Source organism: Pleurodeles waltl, chromosome 8 (assembly GCF_031143425.1).
Source record: "Pleurodeles waltl isolate 20211129_DDA chromosome 8, aPleWal1.hap1.20221129, whole genome shotgun sequence".
In the NCBI taxonomy this organism is placed as follows: Eukaryota; Metazoa; Chordata; class Amphibia; order Caudata; family Salamandridae; genus Pleurodeles; species Pleurodeles waltl.
In genome coordinates, this window is record NC_090447.1 from 15612929 (window position 1) to 15633297 (window position 20369).

At 43.4% G+C, this 20369-nt stretch overlaps 1 protein-coding gene across 1 annotated transcript in view; it reads left to right on the top strand.

Moving 5' to 3' along the window:
- Positions 1–20369, top strand: part of LOC138249292 (extracellular calcium-sensing receptor-like) — a 108824-nt gene that overhangs the window by 84788 nt on the left and 3667 nt on the right. The window contains exons 5-6 of the mRNA XM_069203248.1: positions 8052–8273; positions 19546–19669. Of these exons, the coding sequence (XP_069059349.1) occupies positions 8052–8273; positions 19546–19669 (346 nt within the window). The remainder of the gene's footprint in view (positions 1–8051; positions 8274–19545; positions 19670–20369) is intronic.

Below are 20369 nucleotides of genomic sequence, written 5' to 3' on the forward strand. Positions count from 1 at the left end.
GACAACCTAAAATATGCCAGAGTTTTTTTCACATACTTCAAGTCACAAAACACAACCATAAACCTCACCAAAGTAGTCCCTGCATTCGAGCTGTACACAGCTCCAGCTCAGAGTGATTTCAAAATTATAGTACACTTTCCTGGGCTCATGTATTTAATGACCCAGGAGACTTAGGGCCAGGTTGTGAGTACAGAAGTCCATGGACAGCCATACCCGCCTTACAGGTCAGACCACTGCAACCTTTGTGTCTGACCACCATATTACCATGCTGGTGGTTGGACGACCAGCACACTGCCACGTCCACCATGATCATGGATCCCTACAGGTTGGCGGTGGTGCAAGTCGTGGTCAACTATGGCTGTGCTGGTTTTGGCAGAAGGGAGTTTTTAAACTGGCAGTAGAGAGGCCGCCAGCTTGGCAGCCACCTTCCCACCATCGTATTGGCCATGGGACCTCCAAACTCATTATGAGGCCCTTACTCGGATTTTGTTGTAATGTTGCTGGGGGGCTACTGCACTGCCTGCAGCCCTCCACAACATTAAACAAATGTTTGGTGGTGACACACCACCTTCTAGATGTACCACCAGGATTAAAAAATATAACTACAAAATCCTGGAAAAGTGAAAATAAATGAGCACCCCCTGTCAGTCATTTATTATTCGATGTTTTTTTTTTTTTCCGTGTCCCACCCAGGATACCCAGTCGTATATCCACACTACAGCCTCATGCAGAACGAAAAGTCTCCTGCCAGCTCCCCATCTGTCGTGATATGTGTGTTCCTGGGGAGCTGTACTCTCAGTATACCCACCTTCCAACAGCTCCAATTCTGCACAGTTATTCGACTGAAGCTCAGAGTGACCAAGCGAGGGGAGGGGATTAGGGAGGGTCCTGTGGGGAAGGAAATCTGGAACAAGATGATCCATGCAGTTAAAAGTTGTTTTAGTTCTTCACAGATAATTATATAAAGAACTTGACAAAAATAACAGTAACAAAACAGAATTGTATTTACCTGGAAATTGTTATAGCACAACAGTGTTATTTCCTTGAATGTTCAAGTATTTCTCTGGCAACATATTTCCTGAATATATATGAATGTTCTAGATAATGGCTTGCTTTTTAGCACTTGGGTCTGTGCTCAATACATATGCACACACCAAACTCCTGCAAATAGATGCATGCCATATTTGTCCCAGTTCACACAGGAGTAGTCTACAGCACTACATATTCTTAATACAATGTACTTTAAAGATGCTGGGCACGGTGCACGCTCTCCAATTCCTCAGTGCATGAAATTCAAGTACTGTGCAGTGATGCATGCTATGCACACTCTCCTTAAATATCAGCAAGTGAACCAATGCTCTTTTCAATAATGCACATTATACACACTCTCCAAGACATCCGCGCATGTCAAACAAAGAAGATTCTTCCTACCTGATTGTCAGTGGAGGAGAAAGTCTACCAGTGCAGTCTATGCAGCGTGAACGAAGCGCGCTGCCAGAAATACCAGCAATGCAATCTTCATCAGCCGCTCTACTCAAACTGGACAACCTGCACTTCAGAACAGCTGCTTGGAGGGCATAAAGCAATATCTGCTTCTTGGCACAGGACACTCCGGACACAATCTCCAGCACAGGACTCATGGGTTCAGGATAGTCAGTATTTAGCACCAGCGAATGGGTGAGGTCGCTTAACAAAACATGGCGGCTAAGAACTGACAATCTTCCTGTGAGAGGCCACACTTTTACCTAAACTAAAAAGGCACAAAATAGAAAGTAAAAAGGGCCAGGGCAGCGTTGCTTTCCGGTTGATGAGTCCCCTTTCCTCTAGCCTTTGCATGGCAGTCGGACTGCCATGAAAAGGCTGGCTGAAAGGGGGCGGTTGGGGCCCCTGCACTGTCCATGCACTTGGCATCGGCAGTGCAGGGCCCCTATGAACAGCCCCATTGTGCTTTTCACTGCCCGAATTACGGGCACTAAAAAGCGCAACAGTGCTGTCGTACCTGACACACCGCAAAATTGCCATCTGCTCGTAATTGAGCCAGCGTCAATGTTGTGATGAGTTTCCTGCTGGGCTGGCAGGCAGAAACGCTGTTTCTCGCTGGCACAGTGAGAAACTCATAATAGGGCCCGCGGAGGGACGGACGCATAGGCAGTCATCCCGACACGTGAATTTGGCAGGCGGTGTAATGAGCCCCTCGATTTGGTGTTGGCAGCCAGCCTCTTTCCTTTGCTATTGCCTTTTTGTAATCCTTTTGTAAATCCTTAAAACAAACAGAAAGGGTTGAGAAGACAGATAAATGGAGAGACTTGCAAAGATAGATAGATAGGTAGATAGATAGATAGATAGATAGATAGATAGATAGATAGATAGATAGATAGATAGATAGATAGATAGATAGATAGATAGATAGGCACATGATATAAGAGCACCGCAAGCATTCTAGAAAGACATACATGCCGAACATGCAGGCTACAATCCTCGATTAAAAAACATGCCATCATTAAATATATAGAAGATGTGGGACAAAGGACCCCTGCCATTAGAACACTATGAAACGTCACTGAGGATTCCCATAATCATATAGAGGAATTCGGTCATGGTTGCGCTATTAGCTTTCCCACTAATCTATTAAATCCTTGGTGTGTAGCTCGTTCATATGAGAGCATGTTTGCAAACATAAAGGGTAAAAATAGAATATTTAGTGCAAAATTAAACACATCAAAAAAGCTCTAAGATATGTTTTGCAAAAATATATTAGACTCAAAGTGCAGTGGTACTGAATGTGTAGAAAAATGCGGATAGATTGTAATATTTCTATTATTACCTAAGAAGTACAAACAATAAGGGCCTTATTTATACTTTTTGGTGCAAAACTGCACTAAGGCAGTTTTGCCCCAAAAAGTTTTGCACCGGCTTGCCCCATTTTTTTAGCACCAGCTGGGCACCATATTTATGGAATGGTGCAAGCCGGTGCAAAGGGTAGGCTAGCTTAAAAAAAAATCACGTTAGGTAGTTTTGAGTCAAAATAAATGATTCTGACCAGATTAGCATCATTTTTTGACGCTAAGGGGCATATTTATACTCTGTTTGCACTGAATTAGCGTCTTTTTTTTTAACTCTAATTCAGTGCAAAACTAACTCCATATTTATACTTTGGTGCTAGACCCGTCTAGCACCAAATTTATGGAGTTAAAGTCATTTTTTGGAAGTGGAAACCTACCTTGCCTTAATGAGATGCAAGGTAGGCATTCCCGTGCAAAAAAATGACTCTATGGCCTTAACACCATATTTATACTCCCATGTAAAAATGGTGCAAGGGAGGGAGGAGGGGTCAAAAAATGGGGCAAAGCTTGCTTTGCCCCATTTTTTAAGACCTGGGTCAGGGCAGGTGTTAGGGGACCTGTGGCCCTATTTCCATGGTGGAACACCATGGAATAAGCCCAGAGGTGCCCTCCCTAGGCCCTAGGGGCACCCCCACCCACACTAGAGGGACTGCGAGGATGGGGGACCCCACCCCAGGTAAGTACAGGTAAGTGCATTTTATTTTTGAAAGTGCCATAGGGGGCCCTGAAATGGGCCCCCATACATGGCACAGGGTGCAATGGCCATGCCCAGGGGACCCCTGTCCTCTGTGCTGGCCACTGGGGTGGCGGGCATGACTCCTGCCTTTTCTAAGGCAGGAGTCATGTGGCATGGTAGGTTTAGCACCATAAAATGACGCTAATCTGGTTAGAGTCATTTTTTTTTACTCTAACCTGCCTAAAGCCATTTTTTGGTGCTAAACCCTCTTCTTCTATACTGCCAGCCCCACCCGACTAAAGTCATTTTTTTTTACTCTAGCCTACCCTTTGCACCGGCTTGCACCATTCCATAAATATGGTGCCCGGCTGGTGCACAGAAATGGTGCAAGCCGGTGCTAAACTTTTTGGTGCAAAACTGAGTTAGTGCAGTTTTGCGGCAAAAAGTATAAATAAGGGCCAATATTTTGTAAGTTTGCGCCACTTTTGCGTCATAAAATGACAATGCGGTGCAAAAAAAAGTTTAAATCAGGGCCTTGGTGCTAGATGGGCTTAGCACCAAAGTATAAATATGGAGTTAGTTTTGCACCGAATTAGAGTTAAAAAAAATGACACTAATTCGGTGCAAACAGAGTATAAATATGCCGCAGAGTATAAATATGCCCCTAAATATGGCGTTAAGGCCATAGAGTCATTTTTTGCACGGGAACGCCTACCTTGCATCTAATTAAGGCAAAGTAGGTCTCCACTTTCAAAAAATGACTTTAACTCCATAAATTTGGTGCTAGAGGGGTCTATCACCAAAGTATAAATATGGAGTTAGTTTTGCACCGAATTAGAGTAAAAAAAAATGACACTAATTCGGTGCAAACAGAGTATAAATATGCCCCAATAAACATCTTGCATGAGCACCTCTTTTGTGCTTGTCACTATATAGCTCAAAAGAGCATGAGAAGGGAAAGCAGCATTTTGTTTTGTTTCTTAATAGCTATTTTAATCATGCTCTGACCCCAGGCATGCATTTACCCTTGATTGCTGGCTCTGGCAGCAGGCATTGTGACATTAGAACTCAACTGTAATAAGTTATCACAGTTGACTTCTGACAAATATTCTCTACAATTAAAGACTGAGCATGTCACAAGTCACCTATTATAAAGCAATCAGAGACAGATTTTTATACAGGGATTGCAGAATCCCACATATTCTAAACCTAAAAAAATAGCTTCAAATGGACACAATGTGGTGTGCTGTGAAATGGCAGCATTCGGATAAACATAGGCCGATCTAAAAGGAATTTACAACAGCATTAGCAAGAGCCCTGTGCTCTCATCAAAAGCAGCAAAAGCTTCCTGTCATCACACCAGGCTCCAAACACAAAGGCAACATTAAAGTAAAAATAAAATTACTGGCAAAGAGGGAACTTTCTTGTGTGCAGATGTGCTCTCTGTACTGTCACTCAAAGTGAAGTTAGCCAGTGGCTCAGGTAGGCTGATCCCCTACTGTATGCTGTAGTGGGCAGGAACAAAATGTGAATGACGTGAAAACTAGGCCAATGGCTGAAGAGAGCTGGCGGAAATCTCCTTCAAATAAGTACATTATATCTATAATTTTACTGAAATCAAAACTTCTTGGCTAACAGCAGAGTAATTAAGCGGTGTATCTGCACTACTGGCTAAGGCAGAAGATCTTATATTAATCTTGGTCCAAGGAGGTACCGCTCCCTTGGTCCTCCTAGACCACTCCACAGCATTTCACACTTTAACACATTCAGTGCTATTATCTAGATTGGTTGACTTTGGCTGTGTAAAAAGGCTCTTAAATGGTGTAATCTTTTTTTTCTGACAGACATCAGTTCACTTGTTTTCAAAGCCATTATCTCTCAGCTGTTGAGTCCAACAGGGGTCATCACTCAGTCCTACCTTTTTAAAATGTATATCTCTCCATTTAGTCTTAACATCATGTCGCATGAATGTGACAGAAATATTATTTTGTCCATCTCACAAAAATGCACCTCCAACAAAGTATGATAGCAGTTGCTAGTTGGATGAGTCAAAACTCTCTCAAATTAAATGGGGAGAATGCAGTGCTCCTCACTTTTGGAAATTAAGCTGTTCTCTAGATCCCTCAATGGTGGCTTTTAGAACTAGCTACCCCTCCTCCGATGCCAGCATGGCCAGTAAGGAACCTGGATATCATGTCAGACAATAATTGCCCCTTTGCCTCTCAAATCAACCATGTACTTGTGACTTCCTTCAATATACTTCAGCTGCTAAGACATAGCTTCCCTCTTATCTGCACATCTTCACGAAAAGCATTAGTCAAAGTAGGTATTTTTTTCTGTCTCTATGAAATTGTAGGAAATTGTATATTAGATGATGGGGATGAGAGCCCACCTCAAATAATAATCACCATCCTGGCATATTTAACTCACATCTAGGCCAGACTCTCTTTTGCCTCTCCAGTAAGCTCGTCTCTAAACTCAATGAAGTTAAATCCCTTATGGGGATTTAGGGCCTACCTTAGGGGTGACTTATAGGTTTGAAAAAGGTTTAGGCCTAGAGAAATGTGTGTTTGCACAGTTAAAATTACAGTTTTAAAACTACACACCCAGGCAATTACATGTTTTACAGTGCTGCTTTAGTGGGTGAGATAATGCGTCCTGTAGGCCACTAGTATCATTAAACTGTCCAGCCCTGGAACCATGTAGCATAATATACCAGGGACTTAAAAGTCAATTTAATGTGCCAATTGGCTAAATACCAGTTTTTACCATGTTTAAAAGAGAAAGCACAAACACTTTACCACTGGATAGCAGTAAACTCATATTGTCATGTGTACTATGTCTTTTGCATTTTAGAAAAGTGCCCTTTTGTGGACATGTGTTGATGTAAGTGCTAATGTTAAAAAAGCAAAATAAAATAGGGAAATATTTAAATAAATACAGTGATATCCATTTAATTGTGTGAACCCATGTTGAGCATTAAAATATATGTAAAGTCTTCCTGTGGTCCCAGATGAAGTTTAGTAATTAGGAACTGGTTTGAAACTACCCAATCCCATCCACTTCTCTTTCTATTGCAATGAGTTGGTCACGCCCACGGGGCTTTGCTAGTACTGTCGGTAGCCCTCAACTCAGCACTTTCCATAGGAAACCATTTATGCCTCTGATGAAAAGACAAGTCCGGAATACACAATGGCCAGGGGCTTAGCATCAGCAGGTGTGTTCGGGGTATGACACCTGTAGGAGGCTTGCCTGGTTTGTAGTGGGTACCTAAGGTACTTACACCTTATACCAGCTCCAGTTATCCCTTATTAGTGAAATGTAGGCAGTGTCTAGCAGCTTAGGCTTTCTAGGGGTTTCTGTAGCAGAGCAGATAAGGCTGAACTAGGAGACATGCAAAGCTCTTGCAATACCAATATAGTCACACAGTGATAAAAAGCAATACTCAGTGTTACCAAAAATAAAGGTACTTTATTTTAGTGACACAAGGCCAAAAATATGTTAGAGGCAATACTCCTACTGGAGGAAAGTATTATACACAATATATACACTAATAACCAAAATCAGAAAAGTAAACAGTAATAGAATAGTGCAAATAGGGAAAAATAGAATAGATTGCAATAGGCCTAGGGGCACCACAAACCATATACTAAAATAGTGGAATGCATATATCAAATTCCCCCCTAGGCAAGTGTAGTGTGTAGAGAGGCGCAGTAAGTAAAGGTAAGTAAAGTACCCCACCCCAGAGCCCTGGAAAGCAGGAATAAAGTGCAGCAAGTTTCCTCAGAACACAAGCTGTGATGAAGAATTATGCAAGAACCAAGCAAGACTGCAAGCAACCAATGATGGATTCCTGGACCTGAAGACCTGTGGAGAGAGGAGAAGTCAAAGAAGAGTCCAGGAAGAACAGGAGCCCCTGCCCACCTGGAAGAAAGTGCAAAAGTGGAGTCTCCGGTTGGAAGAAAAGTACAGAAATGCACCAAAGAAGATAGCTGTGGGTTCCTGCTTGGTGCAAAAGATGTCCCATGTTGCCTACTTGCTGCGTAGTACTTTGCAGTTACTAAACCAAGCAGAGCCACGCAAAGTGGCTTTGCATGGCTTAGTAAATGCCAGAAATGATTTAGCATTGTGCTGTGCCACAAAATTAATGCAATCCCCAATGCAAGATCATAGTAAATCTGGGCCTAAATCACCTAACACTTAGGTGCGTCCCACTCTTTCAGACTTCACCACCAAGTGGAAAGCTACAGTCTTAGGCAAATAGACAAGCATAACTTCCGGTGAAAGATCAGGTACATATTTATTCAGAATTGTGGTTTTCAAAATTTAAAGCTCAATCCTCTTTGATCCGAAACAGTTTGGTGGTGGAGGGGTTAAGGGTGGAAAAATTAAGTTTCTCTTCGGCATGGTCTCATTCTTCATGTGCGTGGGTAGTCCTCATGGTGAAAAGATCATGACAAGGAGAACGGCTGAAGCAGGACTGAATTGTTAATGTTATAACAATGTGTTTGATTTGATGTCTTGCCCTCTAGATCTTGTACTATCTAAAGAAGATTAACTTCAAGACTCATACAGGAGACAACATTTTCTTTGATGTGAATGGAGATGTGCCCGCGGTCTATGACATCCTGAATGTGCAGATATTGGAAGATGAGGAATTCCAGCTTGTAAAAGTGGGCATGCTAGACCCGAATGCAAAAGGAGGCATCAGCATCAATACTGGGGCAATCCTGTGGTCTAATGGGTCCTCGCAGGTAGGATGTGAAAAACAGGGTTGTTGCTTTAAGGGGGGTGACCCCTTGTTCAAGCATTAGCCACAATCCCCATCAGGGCGAACCACAAATTCACTAAATTAATGTGTGCTGAACCCTCTGGTAGCTTGGCACAATAGCAGTCAGGCTTAACTTAGAGGCACTGTGTAAAGTATTTATGCATCACACAAACAGTAATTAAGTGAAAACACAACAAAAAAATCCCACACCAATTTAGAAACATAGAGTCAATTTTTATAAACTATTGGACACAAAACAACAAAAGTTAAATCTAGTGCCTAAAAGATCAAAGCACCAGCCGCGGACATCTAGTCATGCAAGACCGGGTCAAAGTTCAAAAATATAGCCAACCGAGATGGAGCTTACCTTCAGAGTTACTTACTCCTACTTCTCAGAAAATGTTCTGAGGAGTAGGGGTGGGCAATGAATTCTGCTACTCTGGTGTATTTTTGCCCACTTTGTGCTCCTTGCGGAGTGCGAAGTTCTGAAAAAAACTCTGCAGAGTGCCGCAGAGCAGAGTTTTTCCTCTCTTGTGGCTCACCAATGTTTGGTTGTTGAGTGCCGGTGAGAAAAATCACACGCTAGACCACTCCTGGTGAGATTTCTCATCGTTGGCGGTCGTGACAGGTCACTACCGCTGGCGTTGAGGAACCTGTCACTCGTGTCGTAGACGCTGCCACTCGAGTATTGAACCTACTCGAGAGGCAGAAAAAAGCAGCACCCTCTTGCGTGCATTGTAACATTTTCGCAGATTTTATAGTGCAGAACAAACCTCTGGCACTCAAAATCAGCACAAGCAGTGCGACTTACTGCACTCCATAGCTCCCGGAACTCCCCGGAGCGCAGCAGAGTTTTTTCCGCCACTTCACAGAACTCCACGTACTTCCCCTAGGCCAACTGAGAAATTAAAGTTCAGCAGGGCAAGTCTGCAGGTGAGAACTGAAGTGGGAGCACCACAGAGCCACTGGACGATGCTGCAGTGAAGATTTCCATTTTCAGACTTCAGCAGGACGAGGCAGGAGGCTGTAGCTGATAAGAGTTAAATAAGCACAGACCCCCCCCACTTTGACAAAGCATAATTGAACAAGATTTTCTGTTGAAGATGAGAACATAGTGGGAGCGGCCATGAAGCCAGGCTGATGGATCGGTAGGTTGGTCCCTGTCTTCCTTCATCGTTTTTCAGAGCAGTTTTTAGCTAAAATGTTTTAACTCCCATTTTTTAAAATTTGGCTAACTGGGCAACTTTAGCACCACCACCATGAGTTCAGGGCTAGAGGGACTCCACCTAAAGGGTTAGGGCTGAGGCGGTGTCCAGGTGTGGGTTAAAGATAGTGAGAGCTTTTTCTGCCCCTGAGGCTCTGAATAGGAGGTCACAACATAGCCCTTGGAATCACTCTAGTAGTCCTGGGTGCAGATGGTGAAGCATGGCTCAAGCAGCAGGGCAGGCCTCTAAGAGTGCAAGCCAGGCTCAAGGCTGCAGAGCAGTCTTTCCAGTCCTATGAAAGTCCTCCAGCAGGTCCAGAAAGTGACCTGAATAGTGGGTTTGGCGGTCCCCTTTTTGTACATGGTGCCTTCTTGAAGTGCATGAAGTTGCCTGACTCCCCTGCCCTGGCTCCAAGCTGGCTACATGAACAATGCAGAGGTGACAAGTTCTTTGTGTGAAAGCAGAACACAGTTTATTCAGTTGCCCAATTCCCCCGCCCTCCATTATGCTAGATGATGGCCCCTCCAGGTACACCTTATCCCTCCATTGTGTGGCTAACTGGGAGGAATAAACAAAGTCCTATGGCCAAATGCACCCAGTCGTGTGACCCAGAAGAGGCTGCAGGCACCAAATAATTTAGGGCGGGAAAATCCGACTTCACCATTGAAAGGGATTTTCAATTACAATTTCTCAGACACCAAACATAAAATGCCACCTGTTCCCAATCAAACATCAGCATTTAATAAATGTAATAAGGCAACCCAATGTTATCCAATGGGAGAGGTAGGCTTCATAGTAGTGAAAAACAATGTAAGTGTTTGACACTACCAGGACATGTAGAACTAAACTACTTCCATGCTGAGGACAGAACGGTTCTCTCGTCAGCCATGGTGGCTGTGTGCTGACTAGAGAACTGTTCTGTCCTCGGCACATGAGTGGGAAGTCCCTCTGGTAGGAACACCAGAGAGATTTCCTTTTGATATTTTCAGCCTTGGTTGCTGGATGAAAGCTTCCCCAGAAACCAAGGTTGAAAATATCCCATCCCTATAATGAGGATTAGCATTCAATGAAATAAATGAAAAACTCATCTCCATTTCTTTGTGTCCCACCTTGGCATGCATGAGTTATACAACGAAAGGGGTATGGTTTGTTTCCATAACTTTTCTGGGGAGTCTGAGTGTCATGTTCAGATTGCCATAATCTCCTTCCACCCCAGTAGGTTTGAGTGGTCGGGTGAGGGACTGTGAGCTAGTCAGGAATTAGGCCAACATTTTCTGATGGTGTAGATGGACTGAGTCCGACACATTCTGAAGTTCTGCCTTTCTAAATAAGCAGTCCTTCTACCTTAGCAGGAACTGTGTAACACTATGGGGTGTTCACACTGTTACAAGGAGGACACCTCGGCTGGTGCTCCCCCTGCCACATCACAGGCCCGGACAAACTAGACACCATCTTGATTGTCATAAGCACCATGAGAGATGTACTTTAAAGCAAAACCAGCTCATTGGTAGCGGGCATGGGGCTGTTGCGTAGTGACAATAGGAAAATGGTGGATCGCGCCAGGCATGTGGAGTCAAAGGTGCTAGAATTAAGCCCTGCATCATAATCACAAGCAGTGGATTTAAGCACACTTACGGGCAAGGTGAAGACACTCGAGGCCCAGATAGAGGACCATAAGGGAAGGGACCGGTATAACAACATTACAGACAGGAGTGAGTGGAAGGCTTTTCCATGATCATGTTTCTAGACCACTGGCTGCAGCAGATAATGGCACTAGAGGGCTTGTCTAAATATTATAACCTGGAGCGAGAAACAGAGTACCAGCGTGCCCCCACCCCAAGGTGCACCCATGCTCACTGGCGGTGCACCTGTAGCACTAAACAGACCATGTCTTTCTTCTTTGACAGGCCCCTACTAGGTGGACAATGCTCATGTCTTAATTTTACTCAGTTTTACTGCTGCAGACTCCAGAAACTTGGGGCCTCATTTACAAGAAATTGACGCATCGGTCCAATGCATCAGATTTCTTGTGCTGCTCAATGATTCCCTAATGATGCCATGGGTGCACAGTATTTACTATACAGAGCTCTGTGGCGTACATATTCAGAAGATGCGTCAGAAATTTGGACACATCTGTTGCGCTAAACTTACACATTGCTGGACTAGCATCAAAAGAATTAAGCTACTCCAGCCAATGTGAGGAAGGCTCCCATAGACAAAAGCCCTGCATTAGTTTAATGTCTGCTCTGACATTAGAATTTTTTGATGCAGTGAAGTCGCAGAATGACACAGTGAAATGTTGTATATTTCATGGTTTTTTGCCTGGGAAAGCCTACCTTGCATAATTCATACCTGGCACAGGTATAATGTGATACAAGGGTTTCCAAACTGACGCATTGGTCCCAATGTGTCCGTTTGTAAATGTGGAGCAGTGGAAAACACTGCTGAGTGCAACTGCTGCGTCCAAAAAATGACATAGCAGTGGTGCAAAGGCCTTGTAAATGAGGCCATTGGAGTCTCATATACCCCACTATTCCCACCTAAACTGCGGGTCCTTCTGGATGAGATGCTAATCTTCTTCTCTGCATAGAGAATGCATGGCCATTGCTTGAAGGCTATGGGCCTGATATAGAAGTCATTGGAGGGGAATACACCAACACAAAAGTGAAGGACCGCTTGTCGACCAAACCACAATCCCATTCCATCCTATGGGGAGTGTAATACAGCGGAAGGAATATCTTTAATGTTTGTGACTGAGTATTCCCTCTGCTGACATAAATCAGGCCCTATGACTCAGATGGACCCTGCTGCTGGGAGCCTACTTTACCAGAACTCCAAAAACGCAGGAACTCTTGCCCACACCAAGTGAGGGAGGGTACGGCCAATGCAGCAACAGGCCCATGCTGGCATTGACAAGGCAGTGGCAGCACCCTCCATGATCACACACCCTGGATGCAACCCTTAGAATGGCTGGCCCCAAATTCAACACTGATTCAATGTTAGGAGGCTTGCCTGGTTTGTAGTGGCTACCTAAGGTACATACACTTTATAACAGGTCCAGTTATCCTTTATTAGTGAAATGTAGGCAGTGTCTAGAAGCCAGGCTCTTAAGGGGTAGCTGTAGCTGAGTAGCCAAGGCTTGTCCATGAGACATGCAAAGCTCATACAGTGCCACTGTAGTCACAAAGTACTCACACACATGAAAGAAAATACTCAGTGTAACAAAACTAAAGGTACTTTATTTTAGTGACAGAAATGCCCAAAATACCATAGAGACTATACTCCCTTAGGAAGTAGTAATACATACAATATATACACTAGTATGCAGAAATAGCTGTAAAAACAGTTTGAAAACAGTGCAAATAGTGAAAATCACAATAGTTAGAAATGGGCCTAGGGGGAACACAAACCATATACTAAGAAAGTGGATGCAAATGTCGTTTTCCCACCCAGGCAAGTGTAGTGTGTAGAGGGGCCCTGGGAGTATTAGAAAACACCAAAGGTATGTAATAAGACCCACCCCAGAACCCAGGAAAGCAGGAATAAATCACTGTAACTTTCCTAGAACACACAACAAGAGAAAGAAGATTATGCAAGAACCAAAAGGGTCTGCAAAACACCAAAGATGGATTCCTGGACATGTGGAAAAAGGGGACCAAGTCCAAGAAGAACAGAAGAGGCCAGGGAGAACAGGAGCCCCTGCTAACCCGGATGAAGGTGCAAAAGAAGAACCACAGATGAAGAACAACAGTCAGTGCAACACCCAAGAAGATGGATGCACGTTCATGGATGGTGCAGATGATGTCCACACCAGATGGATGATTGCAGCCTGGATTACGTCGCTGGATTCTGCCATCAAGCCTTGGCAAATGCAAAGCTCGCGGTCAGCAGAAAATGGTGGTGCCCGGGACCAGGAGGCACCTGGTGGACTCTACCCAGGAGGGGGAGTCAGAGGTGGCTCTCATCAACTCAGAGAGCCCTCAGAAGACCAGGCAGAATGCACAGGAGTTCCACAGCATGGGGACAAAGAAGGTGCAAAGGAAGGCTCATGCAACACTACAACAAAGGGTCCCACGCCGCCGGAGAACCACGCAGGAAGCTGTGCGTCACAGGAAGGAGTGCTGGGGGCCGGAGCTGCACAGTGCATGAAGAACTTTGTGGAAGGATGCCAAAAAGCCTTGGCAACTGCAAAACACACGGGCTGCACAGGGGTACTGTCTTGCGTGGGGAGGCAAGCTCTTACCTCACACAAAAGTTGGACTGTTTGATGTCAGGACCATTGGGACCACTTCAGTCCACCACCCATGAGGCAGGATCCATGCAGCTCATCAGGAGACTGGACCCACGCCGTCGGTCGTTGTTGCAGAGAGGTGCCTGCTGAAGCAGGGGAGTAACTCCTTCCCTCCAAGGGAGATTCCTTCGGTCTTCTGGTGCAGGCTGAAGACAGGCTGTCTGCTGAGGATGTATGACCAGGAAACAGTTGCAGTTGCTGGCAGGAGCTGAAGATGCAATGATGCAGAAGTCTACTTTGCTTCTTTGTTACAGTTTATAGAGTTCCTGGAGGGTCCGGATGCAGTTTCTTCGGTAAGAAGGTGAAGTAAAGGATGCAGAGGATTCCTGCTGAAGTCTTGCAATCCAAATCTGAAGAACCACCCAAGAGAGAGACCCTAAATAGCCCTGAAATGGGAATTGGTCAGCTAAACAGATAAGCACCTTGGTGATGGACACAGGAGTGGTCAATCCCCTTTCCTTTGTCCAGTTTTGTGCAAGAGCAGGGACTGGGGGTCTCTTGACTGGTGTAGACTGGATTATGCAAGGAGGGCACCAAATTTGCCCTTCAAAGCATTTCCAGTGGCTGCCTTGATTAATATTAATGCTCCAAATGTAGTCCAACTGCCCTTCCTCTCTTCCCTAACCATGCACATTACCACACTACTACACTGCTGATCTCAGAGAGTGACTTCAATTGCATAGCAAATGACACTGAACAGTTCCCACCCTCTGCTGCCTACCTCTCTGGCTCACGCTGTAGAAAAAATCCTTCTAGGCTGGATGAGGGAGTGGGGTCAAGTAGATACCTGGAGGGACCGCAACCCGGTACTCTGTGAATATTCGTATTACTCAAGATTACATGACCTTTTTGTACACCTGGACACATTACTCTGCAATGGACTGTCATGTGATAGGGCAGTCTAATTAGAATATCATTAAGACCACAACCCCTTTCTGTTAAGCCTGCACTTGGACAAGTCACTGATTCTGACTTGGAAACTTAACACTGGGGTCCTGGAGGACCCAGTCTTCTGGGATTCACTAGGGTCCCTCTGTGCAACTACTTAGCAGACAACAGGGAGACTGAGTCCTCATTCCTGACTGAAAGGGAGGTGGTGGTTCCAGTCCATTGTAAGTTGTGTCACTGGGGATCTGCTCGGAGCTTCAGCATGAGATTATACAGCAGGAATGACTCCTTGACACTCTAGATAGGCTGAGACCTCATGACTCTACTATATGTCAGTGTGTCGGGTCTGAGAGGAAGAAACTGCTAGCAATAATTGAGAGGCTTGCAGGCAAGACAACAGTCAATAAATCACTAAGCCACACAGTGAACACGATAAAGCCCAGCGTTTACTACCATGGCTTGCTATTCCCCATAGACACCATGTCCCAATACTATCCATGGTTTACTATGCAGGCCATAAGGTACACATACACAATACCTTGCTAACCTTTACTCTGCCTGTCTGGAACAGTCCCGCAAGAACTACACACTTATGCTATAGTCACTGAGACTAACAGACTGAACCATGACATGGTCACCCTGGTCAGGGGAGATTTCCAGGTTCAAGAGGTGAGAGAGGCCATACAATCTCTGGCCAGGGTGAAAGCTCTAGAGTCTGGTGGATTACTGATGACATTTTACTTTTTCTTTGTGGACATATTAGCAACCCCACTAACCAAACTCCGCAATGCCACTAAGGAGAGTGGCATCCATTCGCTCCAATTTGCGCAAGATCCTAGTTACATGACTGCTGCCTTGGCTTCAGAACTTAATACAAGCGAACCATTGGGTATTATCACAGTACCCAACATCAGACGACTTGCTCGTATTTTACACACCCCATTCCATGAGTACCCCAAGGCTGCCATCCTGGCAGTTCACATAAAGAAAGCTTTTGACTCCATACATTAGGACTTTCTATACATCCCCATGTTTGTTACGGGCCTTTGTAGTAGTTTCCTCAACTAGACAAAATTATTATGTACCTCCCCTCCTGTATGTAATAAGTCTGGTGGGCTTATTTCCGACCCTTGCTGTATCAAGAGGGCTGCCTGCGATCTCTGGTACTATTTGCCATGGCAGTCAATGCCCTGGTGTCAACGCCTAGGTGGAGAAACTCCTTTCAATGGGCTATACCTGGGCAACATCCCATAATATAAATCACTATATGCTGATGACATGCCACTTTATCCCTGCATGGAGCGAGTGAACAAACATGGGATATCCTGAAAACTCTGCTGTATTGCTTACTGGGACTTTTTCCTCGACCTGAGCTGAAACTAATAACAACCATATTTATAGACCTAGTACTGATCATGGCTCACGGCAATTGTTAATGGCTTGCAAAATCCCTTGGGACCCAGCCGTCTGCTGTGGCATGCAGAGATAATTAAATGGAGAGAATGCAAAAGTGCAGCCTTGCAGGGGGAAGCACATTGAGGACACTGGTCATCGGACTATGCACACAAATTTGGCACTATAGTGTGGGAATGCCCTGCAAATTGATGACTCTGGTAACCTTCAGCTGCCCCTGAGAGTGAGGAGAGCGTCCCAAACTGATATTGCACCCCTTATCCATGGCTGGGCTCGTCTCACCTGTTTGCATACTCAACTTCTCTCCGGGGCCCACCCCTCCCCCTCTCTGGTACATATCATCAGTGTCATAGCATGGACATCACCCTCTCCATCATCTGATCCATGGCTCCCCCTTACTCCATACACCCCAGAAGGGCGATTAGTTTGGTTTACTTTTTGTTAGTTATTGATTTTGTTTGTTGATTTTCTCGCACCACTGACTAATGCCCCTTGCACTGAACCACCTCTGTATGACATGTGCCTTGGAGCCTCCACTACTCGAATGAGGTCCCTCCTTGTGATGGACATGTACTGCCCCTTAATCAGGGCAAATTGTGACAATTACTCTGTCAGATCCACGCTGCACCTGGCAGGAAAATGGGGAGCTGTGACTGTATTGTAAGTTGATCTATGTATACAGAAACCAATAAAATATGTTTTAAAAAGCTAAACTGGTAAAGGTGCATTTATTAAAAAGGCAAAAATGTAATGGAAAGCAAATACACCCCACCTACTGACGAAAATCATTTTTAGAGTTTTAAGTTACTTCTGTGATGATACAGAGCATGCGTAATATGCAGAGTAGCTTTAGTGAATGAGCACAGTGGAGCCCCAAGATGAAATATATCATACTTATCACAATGTCTGATGTCTCAAAGATATTATTATGTTTTTAGTGAAATGTTTGTTAAGATTATCGTTATTTTTTTTTACAAGCACTAAGACCATATTGTTAGTTTGCCAATAAAAAATCTTTACAAAAAGAATTGTTGAACCAACAATCACCGATTCACTGTTGGAAAAAGTCTTTATAAGGTATATGTAAGTATTTGAAAACCTAAGATTGTTCTTTTATTGCATTTTTCCTCTGAACCATAAATATTTCTTAATTCATAGGCAGATTGTGCAGACGTAGTTAAACAAATTTTGTTACAGAATTGTTCACAATTTCTTCATTTATTATCTCTTAGTCTGTAACGACCCCTTCATCAATTATCACTTGGTCCCTGTGAACATGTTCATGAATTTTCTTTGGTTGTCATCAACTTCTTCATTGTCTCTTCACCCCTACGGACCTCTACATTATTTATCTCTTGGTTCATATCAAACTCTTCTTTAATGTGGTCGCCATCAACTTCTTGATTACTTATTTTTTGGTCAAAATGAAACTCTTTCTGAATTATCGCTTTGTCACCACCAACTTCTTCATTACTTATCTCTTGGTCCCTTCCAACCTCTCCATTCATTATCTCTTGGTCCCTACCAACTTCTTCATTAATTATGTCTCATTCCATACCAAGCTCTCCATCAATTATCTCTTGGTCCCTACCAATATCTTTATTATTTATCTCTCAGTCCCTACCAACCTCTCCGTTCATTATCTATTGGTCTCCATCAACGTCTTCATTAAATAACTCTCAGTCCTTACCAACTTCTTCATTAATTATGTCTTAATCCCTGCCATGGTTTTCATTAGTTATCTCTCAGTCCATATCAAGCTCTCAAGTCATTTTTTCTTGGTTCAAATCAAACTCTTCATAAATTATCTCTTGGATGCCACCAACATCTTCATTACTTATCTCTTGGCCCCAATCAATCTCTCCATTCATTATATCTTGGTCCTACCAACTTCTTCATTAATTATATTTCACTCCCTACCAAACTCTCCATTCATTATCTCTTGTTCTCTAACTACATCTTCATTAATTATGTATCAGTCCCTACCAACCTCTTCATTAAGTATCTATTGATCCCTATCAACGTCTTCATTAATTATCTCTCAGTACTTACCGACTTCTTCATTAAATATCTCTCAGTCCTTACCAAGCTATCCATTCATTATCTCTCGGCCCCTAATAATTTCTTCATTAATTACCTCTCATTCCTTACCAACTCTTCATTCATTATCTTGTGTTCCTACCAACTTATTTAATAATTATAGCTCAGTCTCTACCAACCTCTGCATTAATTATCTGTTGGTCCAAATCAAACTCTTCATTATCTGTTTGTTGATCGCCACCAAATCCTTGATTACTTATTTCTTGGTCCTGTAGAATTCTTCATGAGTTATCTCTTGGTTGCCACCACTTCTTCATTATGTATGTCTTGGTCCCTACCAACTTCTTCATTGATTATGTCTCAGTCCTTACCAACTTCTTCATTAATTATCTCTCTGTTTCTACCAAGCTCTTCATTGATTATCTTTTGGTCCCTACCAACTCCTTCCTTAATTACCTCTCATTCCCTTAGCAATCTCTTCAATCATTATTTCTTGGTCCCTACCAGCCCCTTCCTTAATTACATCTCATTCCCTTACCAATCTCTTCATTCATTATCTCTTGGTATCTACCAGCTTCTTCAATAATTATCTCTCAGTCCCTATACAGCTCTCCATTCATTATCTGTTTGTCCCTACCAACTTTTCAATTATCTCTCAGTCCCTACCAACCTCTTAATTCATTATCACTTGGTCCATACCAACTTCTTCATTATTATCTCATAGGCCATACCAATCTTCAGTAATTATCTATCAGTCCCTACCAACCTCTCCATTCATTATCTCTTGTCTTGGTCCCTACCAACTTCTTCATTAACTTTCTCTCAGCCCTTATCAAACTTGTCATTAATTATCTCTCATTGCCAATCAACCTCTCCATTCATTATCTGTAGGTCCCTACCAACTTCTTCATAAACTATCTCTGTGTCCCAACCAATCCCTTCATTCATTATCCCTTGGTCCCTACAACTTCATCGTTAATTATCTATCAGTCCCTATCAACTTCTTCATCAATGATCTTGCAGTCCTAACAAACTTCTTCATTAATTATCTCTCAGTCCTTACCAACTTCTCCATTCATTATCTCTGGGTCACTACCAATCTTTCCATTCATTATCGCTTATCCCTACCACCGTCTACATTAATTACCTGTCAGTCCTTACTAACCTCTTCATTAATTATCTTTCTATCCCTACCAACCACTCCATTCAGTGTCCCTTGATCCCCACCAACATCTTCATCAATTATCTCTCAGTCCTTACCATTCTTCTTCATTAATTATCTCTCAGTCCCTACCAAGCTCTTCATTCATTATCTCCTACTGTGTAACAACTTCCCCATTCATTATCTCTGTGTCTCTACTAATGGCCATGTTCCTGCAGCTCTGTAACATTAGAATCCTCTCCCCATTCTTCCTCAGGTCCCGCGCTCTGTTTGCAGTGAGAGCTGTTCTCCAGGGTACAGAAAGGCCGCCAGAGAGGGGAAGTCTGTCTGCTGCTATGATTGTGTTCTGTGCTCCCAAGGAGAAATGAGCACTCTCACAGGTATACCTCTATTTACTACACTCTACATTTAACTCATTCTCAAGTTAAGGTCTCACTGAATGCTTTATAACTATAAGGATAGTGTTTAGTCTTCTGCTTTTGAATCAAGTGACACAATTATATTTTTTCATAATTTACTAGCAGTAGCATGTGAAAAAGCGTTATATAGCAACGGTGCAGAAAACAAGAGTTAAGCTTCATATGTAAATCCAGGTTACATCCAGAAAGAGGTATAAAGGGAGAAGGAGAGTAACTACCATTATAGAAATGTAAGTATAATCCTTATGATATTAAGTCTACAAAGGATTCATTACCTCAACATTGAAGCAGTGAATTTTGTGAGGTTTGAAAGGATGAGACTGTCCTCAGAGCTCCTGACCTTACATATGTATCTATTCAGAAGGGTTTCAAATCAGTATACAAGGTCAAAAAACGTAGAAAGAACAATTTCATTATAACTTGCCAATGTCAGGAGATTACCCATTAAATCAAACTTCCACAGGAGCAGATGCCTTTTACCCAACTCCCTCCAACAGATGCGTGCTTCGACTTTACTGACTATCCGAACCCTGCATGCGCTAGGGGGAAAAGGGAAAGGAAATAGAAAAAGAGAGACCGCTTCCAGATCCAGTTCCAGCCTGTGTTTCCCACTTGAAGATAGGATATTCAGTGTGTGCTTCTGTAACCTGCACCTTTCTTC